The following is an 11,799-nucleotide window of genomic DNA, read 5'->3' as shown; positions in this document are numbered from 1 at the left end:
ATTCAGGCCGATGTATGGATGCCTTGTCGTCATGCGGGGTTCAGCTCACTGATCGCCGGCTGGACTCCTCTCTCCTCTTCCATCTCTCGAAGTCCAGAAAGGAACTGCACCGAGCATGGACAAATACCTGTTTGAAACACATCCGAACGCAAACGCTGGGTCAATCATCCAGGGTCCGAACCATCGTTTCACCCTGCTGAACGAGCGGCTGATCCGGTTCGAATGGGCAGAGGATGGGCAATTCGAAGACCGAGCATCGACATTTGCTATAAACCGCGAATTCCCTGTTCCTAAATTCCGGGTCGTTGATGGGGAAGAGCTCCAAATAATCACCGACCATTTTCACCTGAGCTATACGAAGCAAAAGTTCAGTCCGGACAGCCTCGTCTTCCACTTCAGCGGAAAAAGCGTCAAGTATGGGACGCCGTGGCGGTTTGGGACATCAACAGAGTTCAACCTGGGAGGGACGGCGAGAACGTTGGACGGGGTCGACGGCCGCTGTGATATGGGCACGGGTGTGCTTTCCAAAGCCGGCTACGCGGTGATCGACGACTCGAAGAGTATGTTGTTTGACGGGAAGGGCTTTGTTGCACCCCGGCAGCAGGGGGAACGATTTGACTGCTACCTCTTCTGCTACGGTCGCGACTACAAAGCTGCCGTCAAAGCCTTCTATGATGTCTCCGGGAAACAGCCTGTTGTCCCGCGGTACGCCTTGGGAAATTGGTGGAGTCGTTACTATGCGTATCATCAGGACGACTATGTGAAGCTGATGGATAAGTTTAACGAGAACAACATCCCTCTTTCTGTTGGGGTCTTGGACATGAATTGGCACTACGTGTCCGACGACAGAGTCCCGCATGCGGGGTGGACAGGATACACTTGGGACGAAAAGCTCTTCTCTGATCCACGAAAGTTTAGAGAAGATATGCATCTCCGGGATCTTATGGTCACCCTGAACGACCACCCGCATGGAGGGGTTCACGCCCATGAAGATGCGTACGAAGAGATGGCACGGTTCCTTGGTCACGATACTAGCGAAAAAAATCCAATACTCTTCGACCCGGCGAGTCCGGAGTTCATGGAGGCATACTTTAACATTCCCCATCGGAGGCTCGAGGACGAGGCATGCGACTTTTGGTGGGTTGACTGGCAGCAGGGACCGTATTCCAAGGTCGCTGGCTTTGATCCCCTGTGGTTGCTGAATCACTTCCAATATCTCGATGGTGGCCGAGATGGTCGTACTCCTCTGATATTCTCCCGGTATGGTGGCCCAGGGAGCCATCGCTATCCTATTGGATTTTCTGGAGACTCCGTTGTCACCTGGGACTCGCTCGCCTTCCAGCCAGAGTTCACGGCGACCGCTTCCAACGTCGGCTATGGCTGGTGGAGTCACGATATCGGAGGCCACATCCGTGGTATGCGTGACGATGAGCTTCTTGCGCGATGGACTCAATTAGGTGTCTTTTCGCCTGTCATGCGTCTGCACTCAACATCCTCTCGCTGGATGTCCAAGGAACCATGGCTGTACGGAGACGAATGCTGGAGGGTAATGTCGACATACCTGAGGGTTAGACATAACCTGGCACCATACTTTTACACGCAAAACGTACTGGGCTCCGTTAACGATGAGCCGCTAATCCAGCCGATGTATTGGTTGTATCCGAATGAGAACGAGGCGTACGAAGTCCCCAATCAATACTTTCTCGGAAGAGACCTCCTTGTCGCCCCAATCGTCAAGCCGAGAGACAGACGAACAAACCTAGCCTCCGTGAGAGCATGGTTGTCACCTGGCAAACGATTTCTGGACCTTTTCACGGGGACGGTCTATGATGGCGGGCGGGGAGTCACCTTCCATCGCCCGCTAGACAAGTACCCCGTTCTCGTCGGTGAAGGATCGATCATCACACTAGACGGCGACGAAATCCCCAAGAACGGATGCTTGAATCCGGGCGTGGTCGAAGTGTTGATCGTTGTTGGTCGAGATGCGAATGCCAACCTAATCGAGGATATCACAGACGACCTTTCGTTTACGAGCAAAGATAGGGCAGCGCCACAGGCACACATCCAAAGACGAGAAGAAACATTTAGCTTCTCACAGGCGCAGGGCGTGTTCACCGCCACAGCCCGCCTGTTCCCTCGCCGATGCATCTTCCGTTTCCCTGGGATAGCCAGGATTCCACAGCAGCTATCAGTCGTAATCAACCAAACAGACCAGACAAAATCTGTTGTAGTCAAAATGGAAAGTCTCCACGGTATTCCGTGCCTGCATGTTGATTGTTCAATGGCTGTCTTACCGGGAACGCGCGAGACGAAATATGTCGTTACAATCAGGCTCGGACCGGACCCGCAGCTCGCGGTGCAGGATCACACCGACCGTCTGGAGGAGTTGATAAGGGGATATCAGATCGAGTTCCAATTGAAGGATAAGCTTTGGAATGCCATCGAGACTGCAAAAGCTCAACCACTGAAGGCGATCTCCTCGTTACTGTCGTTGGGCTTAGATGAAGCCATCGTGGGTCCATTGATAGAATTGCTGGCGGCAGATACATAGCAGGCCAAGGATTACTTCCTGCTGCAAGTTGGATGTCGATAACTCCCGCTGAGGAAGGCATGTGTTCTGGAGACTTAGAGTACGAATAGCTATCAAGAGGATCCTTGATGGACTCTGCTGAGAGACCATTATCCAAGTCCTGAGTTCAACAGGTGGAACAAAGGAAGGGCAAGGTCAACAATATACCTGATAGTGTAACCTCCAAAGGGCGCCTCTGAGGAATACCAACGTTCTATAACCGGCTATTGGTCAACAGAGGAGGATTCTCATCGAAGCAACCACTGGACATGGCCGAAACAGCCTGATAACCTGGGATGGAAGGTGAATCCTAGAACATATGTCTCATGTAATCGGCGATGTGGGGGAATCTCGCCCAACACCCAACGACTCAGCCACAAAGAATATTCCATATCGTTAGCCTACCCTTTTCCATGTGTTTTTGAGTGCGAATTTTGTACCCTGTAGATCGGCATGCCCGGAGAGAGATAGTTCCTCTGCCGAAGGAAAGGATATGCCAGCCTCGTGCAAGGAGTCAGGTCAGGTCAACTTACCGTTCATCGTCGACACCCAGCCAGCCCTGAAGCGCGCCTTTGCATTCGTGGGAACTTCGGCATATTGAAGCCTTTTTTTTTTGGAACCAAAAGCCTTCTATCTCGTTATTGGGATACACCACTGCCCATCGAGTGAGCTTTTGTTTACATCATGGCATCCAACAAAACGTGTAATATAACACCAGTATATAACACAGTCTAGTTCAACTATAAAGTACTAATTCAATCAACAGGCTGACAAGAAACCTCCATTGGGATGAGCAGCGCCGCAGGCGCCCCAAAGTCCTCACCGTTCGACTTGCCCCGTTTCTTCATCGCCGGACAGATTACCAACCGGATCAGTTGAGGATTGCCTTTCTTGTCCCTTGGCGAAGTCTCACCAGTTCCTCGTTTCATAGTCTTGGGATCAAACGGAATTTCCTTCGCTGGTGGGGGGAAATCCCACTCCACCCTCGCGACCTGGCGACAGATCTCCTTGTCCAGCTCTATGCATTCCTGAAGAATCCGCGCCAGTTCCTGTTGGTAGGACTGATCCTGGAGAGTGGTAAAAGGGTCGATAATTCCTCTGATCTTCTCTACAAGTGATGCAACCTTGGCCTTGTTTTGCGACTTGAATGTTTCCGACACATGCGGGTCGTTTCCGGCTTCGAGGATCATGGCTGTTGTGGTCGCGAGCCAGATCTGGAACTTGCGCTCCTCTTCGGGTACTATTTTCTCTGATGAGTCGGAGTATTGGCCATCTTCTCGCGGACGTTAGTCAATCGCGCTCAGTTATAGTCAGGGGAAGCAAGGAACGCACGGCACATACCAGGTCTCAAGAATAGACACAAATTGCGCAGCGTAACGCCAGTCTCGCCAGCCCAGCGGAAGTGATCAAGGACCTGGTCGACCAGAAACCTCCACAGAAACCCCTGGATCACAGCTGGTCGCCGCTCAGAAAGCAAGAAGACCTCGACATCTGACGGCTCGGGCGTAGTCGTGACCATATACTTCTCCCACTCCTTGGATCTCTCGGACTGCGGGGTCTTCTTACCCGATAATTCTCCTCCGAAATACTGGATCGCAAAATTTCGAATATTATACCGAAGCCGCGTCGTCAGGTCAATCAGGTAGTTATCCGTCACTTGGTAGAAACCCTGGTGCTGCGCCTGCGCCTTGTCGAGCTCGCGCGCGGCCTGCTTCCAGCGCTTGCGCATTGAGTCTAGTTCGCTCGTCCTCTGTCGAAGTTCATCCAGCGCGCATTTTTTCTGTGCACTTTCCGCTTGTAGGTCGGTTTCGAGCTGCTTGACTTTCAACAGCAGCTCTTCCTCCCTGCAACTTGACGGGATGATGGCATCTTTCGGTGGAGCCGAGGCCGCCTCCGCGCTTGGTTGCGTTGCCGGGTGGAGTTCATGAACCCCAGTGTGCACTGGCTCAGGCATTGAAACGTTCTCGCTCTGCGTGAGTGGTTGGTGCGGAAGCGGCGGCGGTGCACTGGAGGAGTACAGAGGCTTCGTCTCAGGATTCGATGTAATCCGCCAGAAAGTGTTCACGAATTTCTCTGTCACGGCTGTAGCTGCCATGGCGGCTGCTTGTGCGTGCGAATGGGCCCTTGGAGGGAGCTCAGGTCGCTTATCTAGCACAACCCGAGGGGAGTCTGCGTCTGCGTCTGGCATTTCGGTGTCCTGGTCATCGGCCCGACTTTGATGGGAACGCTGTGATTGTGCCATGGTGGAGAGTTCTGAGCTTTTTGCTGCCTGTATTTAGGAGGAAAGTTGCGAGTGCAGGGATGCGCTGGAAGATAAAGCGTCAGAAATCCTGGCCCTCGGGGCCGGCGCGCAGCTAGCATGGTCGACGAGGCTGCGATCATCGTCAGCCTCAGATGCGGGCAGACTGGGGAATAAATACAACCAAGACTGAAAATGACCGCTAGAAGCGCCATGAACGGCCCCATTTTGACCAGCATCTTGGAGCTTCTAGTCCCCGTTCAAGCGTCCTGTCAGCTGCGTTGGGCCACTCATACTCGGTCAATCAGATTGAGCCCCATCCTACCTAACGTCACACATGACACACGGTCGGCAATGCCAGTCTTACAGCCTCTGGCTACGTGGGCGTACGTTCTGTCTGCCTACAGCCTGAGCTGTTCTGCCTGGAGCAGCCTGTCTCCAATTTCTCATAACCCGGTCGATTCCCCCGCCATGACACGGGATATGGAACTCCATTTAGAATTATGACAGAATCAGCCATAAACAGAGCTTTGGATACACCAGAAGTCCTGGAGTTGGTTCTGGTCCAGACGGACATGCGTACGCTTCTCACCTCAGCTCAGCGCGTCTGTCGCGCATGGTTCAATTTGATCAGGACGTCGCCGTCAATCCAGAAGGCGCTGTTCTTTACGCCGATGAACGAGTCTGAAGTGGGTAGTGAAAAGACGCTTAACCCGCTCTTGATAGAGGCCTTCCCTGCGGTCTTTCCCGATAAGAATAGATCCAAGCGCTATCAATTTAGCTTTTTCGACATGGCGATTACTAGAGACGCCGCGACGATGAATCAATTCCTGCGAAAGGACGCAAGCTGGCGCAGAATGCTTGTTCAACAGCCTCCTGTTGCAGATGTTGGGCTCTTCCATATTACCCATGCAATGGGCGGCGATGGTGCTAGGAGCTCAAGTATCCAGGTCAGTTTATATTTCCAACTCTCAGCATATGATGAATAGATTCCAAACTCTTTTTCGGGCGGTTAATGCATGTTTGGTACATAGGCCGATCCAAAGATGCAGGACTCCAGACTTAGTGGTCTTTGCATGGAGCGGCTCTTCGAGGTTCTTCTCTTTAGTCGCGATGTTCAATTTCTTGGGTATACGAAGACGCGAGTGTATTGGTCCATAGAGGAGCCGATCTTGTTCGACGAGAGCTGCCGGAAGTTCAATGAGAAGTTCTATGAGATGATGGATAAGTTTGGCTTGGTTCTTTATACGCGCAAGGTGATCCAGTGCACTTGGGAATCCCGTACCCCAAGTCCCGAAGAACGTACTAGGAGGAGGATTATTGCGGCGTACAAAGAACAGGGCTTGGATGTTGATTCTAAGAGGAATGATATCGAAGAATCCAGGTCTGAGACGGTGAGGTATTGACCTGCAGTGCGAGGCGGTCATTGCCTTGATTCTGTGGCTGGTTGCTCGTACACGATGTCTATTCGATGATAACCTGTATGGTACCCCGGGGTCTGTGATGCCTTGCGTGCTTGATGTTTGCGCTCACTTATCTCTCAACAAAATGCCGTCACACAGCTTCATTTCTGCCGACGTATCAGTGCCGAGTAGTTGAAATTTTATTAATTGCATTCCGTAGACCATAGCCAACCGCCATGTTCCTAGTGTCGCGTACAGCCCGATGCGGTGTATTAGGGCGGCAACCTTCGAGAGCAGTCCTCTCAGCGTCGCTCGCGACCATTGGCGGCAGGCCTCGGCGAGAATTGCGGAGGCGACGGGGTGCATATTCAGCACGAGAAATCCCTGGTCAAAATCAGATCAGCCTCGCCGTAAAAGTCTCAGCGCGAAGAAGAGACCAACCAGCGGCGTCGGCCAAGGCGCGCGAAAGGCTGAGCGTCTCGACCTCGTGCAGCGTCATGAACAGCCAGGGCGCTAACGCTTGTGCAATGCGTTGGCTTCTTCAGCGAGTATTCTTGAAGAGTCTGGCCTGTATGCAAGGTGGAATTGCCTGCGCGAGGCTGTAGACTCGCCAGGGTGGGGGGGGGGGGGGGGAGCGCCGCATCTGGCTGCGCGACTGCCCCATTTAAACCATGACGCCGCCCGACTGGATAAAGCCCAAATTACGATTCATCGGTGCATATTGCCTTTACCACCACTATACTAAACTTCAATATGACTTACATGCCTGCTGACGGAAGCATGGCCTACCAGCCTAAAGCGGCGACGCCCAACGAAGATGATGACGACGATGTCATGATTATTGGTATCGATTTCGGTACAACGTCAGTAGCATTCGTGAACTCTTCCTACACTGAATAGACACTGATTTCCGGTTCAGGTACTCCGGCGTCGCATGGGCCACAGTTGCGGATTTCGCCAGCGAGCAGATCAACCTCATCACCAGTTGGCCAGGCACAGGTCGAGAAGAGGGCAAAGCGCCCACGGAGCTCTTCTATGAAGACGACCAGATCTTCTGGGGCTACGAGATTCCTGACGATGCTGACCCCGTCCGCTGGTTCAAACTCCTCCTCGTAAAGGACGAGGATCTCAATGAGGACACGCGCTCCTCCGAGTTTGTCCTCCGCGGCCGCAAGATGCTGAAGGAAACTGGCAAGACTGCGATCGGCTTAATTGCAGACTATCTTCGTCTGCTTTGGCGTCATATCCTCGAGACCGTCAAGAAGGCGCGCGGAGAATACGTTGTCGATGCTTTGCGGTTCCACGTTGTCATCACCGTACCGGCCATCTAAAAGGGTATGCAAGGCAGGGAATGGAAGAGGCCGCGAGGCAGGCTGGGATAATGGATAGCCGCCCTGCAGGTGAGACGAAGCTCAGCTTCGCTCCTGAGCCGGAAGCTGCGGCCTTCTCAACTCTCTGCGAACCTGGTCGGCGAACTCAGCCGGGCGATGTCTATCTTATTTGTGATGCGGGTGGCGGTACAGTTGTGAGTACTATTGCTTCTTATCTTTGCATCGTGCATTCCTCCTAATATCTACAGGACTTGATCAGCTATAAGATTTCTTCCGTAAACCCTATATCCATGGAGGAAGCGGTTGAGGTAACTGGTACGTACGCATTCCCTGCTTTCCGCAGAACTCTAACGCGTACAGGCGGACTATGTGGTGGAATCTTCATCGACGAAGCTTTCGAGCGGGCATGCAAGTCGCGACTCGGGCGTCGATGGGACCATCTGAGCAAGGCGGGTATCAAGGAAATCCTGAGAGGGGAATGGGAACATGCCATCAAGCCACAGTTCAACCCGCAGAACTCGAAAAAAGAGTACACCGTTAGCATACCCGCCGAGGCATTTGGCAAGAACAGTCTTGACGACCTGAGTCGAGAGCCATTCATCAAGAAAGGGCGAATTCACTTTTCAAGGCACGCCATTTACCTCCTCGTCGTACAGTTACATCACCAATTCGTGAAGCTCCCATATCCAAGAAGCATTTACGGAGTCCTTCGCCGGAATTGACAAGCTGATCGACGGTCAAATCAAGCAAGCAAATAGTCAGGGCCTTACGGTCAAAGTATGCCCTAGCAGACAACCCACGACCAATTCTGACAAACGCAGGGAATTATTCTTGTCGGTGGCCTCGGTGCGAGTCCATATCTCTACGAACACCTGAAAGACCGACATTCCCGCGGTGGAATCACAATCCTACAATCCGGTGGCATGCGCCCCCGCACTGCGATTTGCAACGGCGCCGTCTACAAGGGCTTCCTGACCGGGGCCACCGAGGGCGCCAATGGGCAAACGCAAATAGCCTATGGCATTGAATCGCCCATTACAGTGAAATCTACAATCTCCCGAACTAGTATTGGCTTCATCTACCACGCGCCTTTTGATCCGGCGAAGCATCTCGAAGCCGATAAGGCATGGTACCCAAATGAAGGGGAGTACCGTGCGAATAACCAAATCAACTGGTATCTGAAACGAGTGTGTTCATCCCTCCCATCCTCGTCGGAGTGTACTGACAACAGCAGGGCGACAACGTCTCAACAACCCACCCAGTCCGGCATAATTTCTACCGTCTCCACGAAAAGGACTTTGGCGGCTTGTTCGAAGTCGAACTATTCGAGAGCGAAGAGCACGTTCCGCCCTCACGAGTCGACAAAACCCTTGTCAATCACTGTAAGATCGATTGCGTCCTCGATGTGCCGTTTGAGAAGCTCGAGGACTTTACTTCTAAGACGACGGGCGCCTGGATGAAGAAGTTGTCGTTTGATCTCGAGATGGTACCTAGTGGAGCGACGGTGCAGTTTGTTGTTTATATCAATGGAAGGAAGATGGGAAGTCAGAATGCGAATGTGAGGTTTTGATATGGGCAGTGGACTAAAACTCTATCCTGTCTTTTGAGATTGGTGCATGTTTTCTGTATATCGTTTGTCCTCATTCTAGATGTTGATATATAACTGCAACTAAAGCCGATATTTTGACTTGGATAACTGCGACACCACCTTCAAAGGACTAAAACTAAAATGAAGACAGATTAGATGTAAATAAAGACGACCATACCTTGCGGATGGACATGACTAGCACCGACTGTTTATTGAGCCCAGAAACCCAAGACGTCTGCCTTGTCGATCCGGCGGAGTTCCGCCAGCTTGCTTACACCCTAATACAGCCCCTGCGCAGACACCGACAACGCCCCCTGCCTATAAATATCGGTAAGCCTCACCTCGCCAAAATGGCCTTCCGAGTATCCTATGTGCGCACCTTGATGCTAGAGCATTGAACATTGAAAATGGCCGTCATTCCGATTGAGATTATCTCCGACGTTATCTGTCCCTGGGTACGCTGCCGATACCTACCAACCCACTCCCATCCAATGAATGCCAACCTTAATACAGTCAGCAATACTTGTACATACTAACCTAAAAGCCGACGAATAGTGCTACATCGGCTACCGCACCCTCCAAAGGACAATAGCCCTCTACAAAAAAACGTACCCCGGCGGATCAAACGACGAATTTCGAATTGTATGGAAACCATACTTTATTGATCTGGTTGAGCCAGAAGGGAGTGTCCTTATTTATGGTAAGCGTTCCCACGTCAGTTATATATACTACGTTTGTTTGGAGACGGAGGAGGTTAATCCCACGATGAGGTCTATAGACCGAATGGCCCGCCGCATGACCGCCGCCCAAATCGACGCCGCCCAAACCCGTATAAAGCGAGAGGGAAGGGCAGTCGGAATCGACTTCCAGTTCGGAGGGTCGATGGGCTCATCAAGGCTGGCGCATCGCGCGCTTTATTTTGCCATTTCTTCCGAGACCGGTGGGAGCGAAATACAGTGCCGTCTGGCCGAGAATCTATTTCGCGCGCAGTTTGAGTTGGAGAAAGATGTTAGTCATCCTGACGTCGCTGTAGAGTCGGCCGTGAATGCGGGGCTTGATGAGGATAATGTAAAGGCTTTCTTGGAGGGGGGTTGTGGGGTGAAAGAAGTTGAGATTGAGCAGAGGGAGGTGAGGGAGATGGGGGTGCAAGGCGTGCCGCTCTTCAAGATTGGAGAGGAGAGTCTCGATGGCGCGGCGGGTATGGAGGAGTTTTTTGAGGCGTTTGTGAAGGCGAGAGGGCGTGGGAGCGTGGCAGGCATTGCATGATGCCTCATGATGGATATCTGATTGATAAGATGGCATCGCAGGCTGCTATTCGTGGTGCATACGTACAGACTACGTGTGCGTGGAGACCCGACGGCCCGATCCGATACGTCCGTTGTACTTAGGCACAGGATACTTCGATTCTCCGAAGATGAGTGCCCTTTACATAATAGTGGGGGCTCCTGCAACTGGCGGGAATCCAGGGCTGCCAGCGTGCATGGATCGGCCATGTGTCGGCCTGTAAATCGAGATTGATTATGCATGAATTTCCTGTCAAGCGCGATTGACGAGCCTGCCCTGCCCTGCTTATCTAACTTCGCCATCTCGCCCTTCCATGCGTTGTCACTGTCATCGCTCCTGTTCTTCTACAAGGGCGTGCTTGTTTTGCTTCTGTCACGGTCTTCAATCGTCTACCGAGTTCCCAGTCATGGACTCTGAATCGCTATCATGCACAGACTCCTCGTCTGCGACTTCCAGTCGCTCACCAAGCGTCTCGTCCTTGGCAACCAGTGCCAAGGTTCTTGCACTCAGGGTCGTTGAGTTTCCCGAGTATTACCCCAAGCGACGATTTCACCCGGTGCATCTGATGGATACATTCGCAGGTACCCGGTATCAAATCATTCGGAAGCTAGGGTTCGGGTCGTTTTCGACGGTTTGGTTGGCGAAAGATAGCAGGTACGTTGGGTGCCGCTCCAGTGAACCTTGTACGCAGCTAAGCTAAGCTTCAGACTCGATCGCTATGTGGCACTCAAGATTGGCCAAGCCGAGTCTCAGCGTTCATCGGCAGAGGAGACGCGTATCTATGACCTACTTGCAAGGTCAGAATTTGGTTTGCATCCCGGCTGTGACCATTACCTTCCCTTGCTAGACGAATTCTGTTTCAGTGGACCGAACGGCACACATCGGGTCCTGGTCTATGAACCGATGGGGGCGAGTGTGACGGAAGTCAAGGACGTTTCGTTCCCGGATCGTCCGTTCCCGCTGTGGACGGCCAGGTCGATTCTCTGGCAGACCTTGCTCGGTTTGGATTTTCTGCTCAGCAACGGGGTTGTGCATGGAGATGTTCAGCCACGAAACCTGCTTTTCACGTTGGATGGTCTTGAGGATCGCCCGTTAGAAGAGATGGTCCAAGATAGTGACATACCGGTCTGGCCTACCGCGGGTGAGGATCTAGAAGGTGGCGTCAAGGGACCTAGGTATCTTGTACCGTCCGATAGCCTGATGACATACCTCGACATCTCCAGGCCGTTTAGAGTCAAGATCTCTGACTTGGGAGGATGTATGTGCCGGACTGTCCCCCGAATGGTTGACGATCCGCAACTGACGCATGTATAGCCTTCCTAACTACAAACCCACCAAAGCACCCAGCCCCGCCTCTTCACCTTCGCGGTCCAGAGACTCTCTTC

At 52.5% G+C, this 11,799-nt stretch overlaps 6 protein-coding genes across 6 annotated transcripts; 5 read left to right on the top strand and 1 right to left on the bottom strand.

The window, feature by feature from the left end:
• Positions 1 to 102: 102 nt before the first annotated feature.
• Positions 103 to 2,551, top strand: BDV17DRAFT_301455 (glycoside hydrolase family 31 protein; the record flags this gene model as incomplete). Its single annotated transcript, XM_073764261.1, has 1 exon — positions 103 to 2,551. The coding sequence occupies exon 1, from the start codon at positions 116 to 118 to the stop codon at positions 2,549 to 2,551; it is 2,436 nt and encodes an 811-aa protein (XP_073618641.1). The 5' UTR covers positions 103 to 115.
• A 773-nt stretch (positions 2,552 to 3,324) lies between these two features.
• Positions 3,325 to 4,811, bottom strand: BDV17DRAFT_288390 (uncharacterized protein; the record flags this gene model as incomplete). The annotated part of the gene is made up of 2 exons (XM_073761390.1): positions 3,325 to 3,845; positions 3,911 to 4,811. 2 exons carry the CDS (start codon positions 4,809 to 4,811, stop codon positions 3,325 to 3,327), a joined length of 1,422 nt encoding a protein of 473 aa, XP_073618640.1.
• A 397-nt stretch (positions 4,812 to 5,208) lies between these two features.
• BDV17DRAFT_255362 (uncharacterized protein) lies at positions 5,209 to 6,346 on the top strand. Its single transcript, XM_073756922.1, has 2 exons — positions 5,209 to 5,758; positions 5,843 to 6,346. The coding sequence occupies exons 1-2, from the start codon at positions 5,312 to 5,314 to the stop codon at positions 6,212 to 6,214; spliced, it is 819 nt and encodes a 272-aa protein (XP_073618639.1). The 5' UTR covers positions 5,209 to 5,311; the 3' UTR covers positions 6,215 to 6,346.
• Positions 6,347 to 6,964: 618 nt separating this feature from the next.
• On the top strand, positions 6,965 to 9,264 carry BDV17DRAFT_279930 (Hsp70 family protein; the record flags this gene model as incomplete). Its single annotated transcript, XM_073759801.1, has 9 exons — positions 6,965 to 7,074; positions 7,131 to 7,527; positions 7,560 to 7,736; positions 7,791 to 7,857; positions 7,903 to 8,170; positions 8,220 to 8,319; positions 8,364 to 8,729; positions 8,777 to 8,924; positions 9,218 to 9,264. 9 exons carry the CDS (start codon positions 6,965 to 6,967, stop codon positions 9,262 to 9,264), a joined length of 1,680 nt encoding a protein of 559 aa, XP_073618638.1.
• A 273-nt stretch (positions 9,265 to 9,537) lies between these two features.
• On the top strand, positions 9,538 to 10,396 carry BDV17DRAFT_288386 (DsbA family oxidoreductase; the record flags this gene model as incomplete). The annotated part of the gene is made up of 2 exons (XM_073761389.1): positions 9,538 to 9,585; positions 9,686 to 10,396. The coding sequence occupies 2 exons, from the start codon at positions 9,538 to 9,540 to the stop codon at positions 10,394 to 10,396; spliced, it is 759 nt and encodes a 252-aa protein (XP_073618637.1).
• On the top strand, positions 10,342 to 10,967 carry BDV17DRAFT_255356 (uncharacterized protein). The gene has a single exon (XM_073756921.1). It carries the CDS (start codon positions 10,655 to 10,657, stop codon positions 10,829 to 10,831), a length of 177 nt encoding a protein of 58 aa, XP_073618636.1. The 5' UTR covers positions 10,342 to 10,654; the 3' UTR covers positions 10,832 to 10,967.
• The last annotated feature ends 832 nt before the right edge of the window (positions 10,968 to 11,799 follow it).

This window comes from Aspergillus undulatus (assembly GCF_047715775.1).
Source record: "Aspergillus undulatus strain CBS 261.88 unplaced genomic scaffold BDV17scaffold_8, whole genome shotgun sequence".
In the NCBI taxonomy this organism is placed as follows: Eukaryota; Fungi; Ascomycota; class Eurotiomycetes; order Eurotiales; family Aspergillaceae; genus Aspergillus; species Aspergillus undulatus.
Note: the sequence above shows the minus strand (reverse complement) of the source record. Positions and strands in the feature narration are given on the sequence as shown.

Coding starts and splice junctions, on each gene's coding strand:
- BDV17DRAFT_255356 (XM_073756921.1), top strand. CDS start 10,655: ATGAATTTCCTGTCAAGCGCGATTGACGAGCCTGCCCTGCCCTGCTTA.
- BDV17DRAFT_255362 (XM_073756922.1), top strand. CDS start 5,312: ATGACAGAATCAGCCATAAACAGAGCTTTGGATACACCAGAAGTCCTG. Junction 5,759..5,842: donor CTAGGAGCTCAAGTATCCAG/GTCAGTTTATAT, acceptor TTTGGTACATAG/GCCGATCCAAAGATGCAGGA.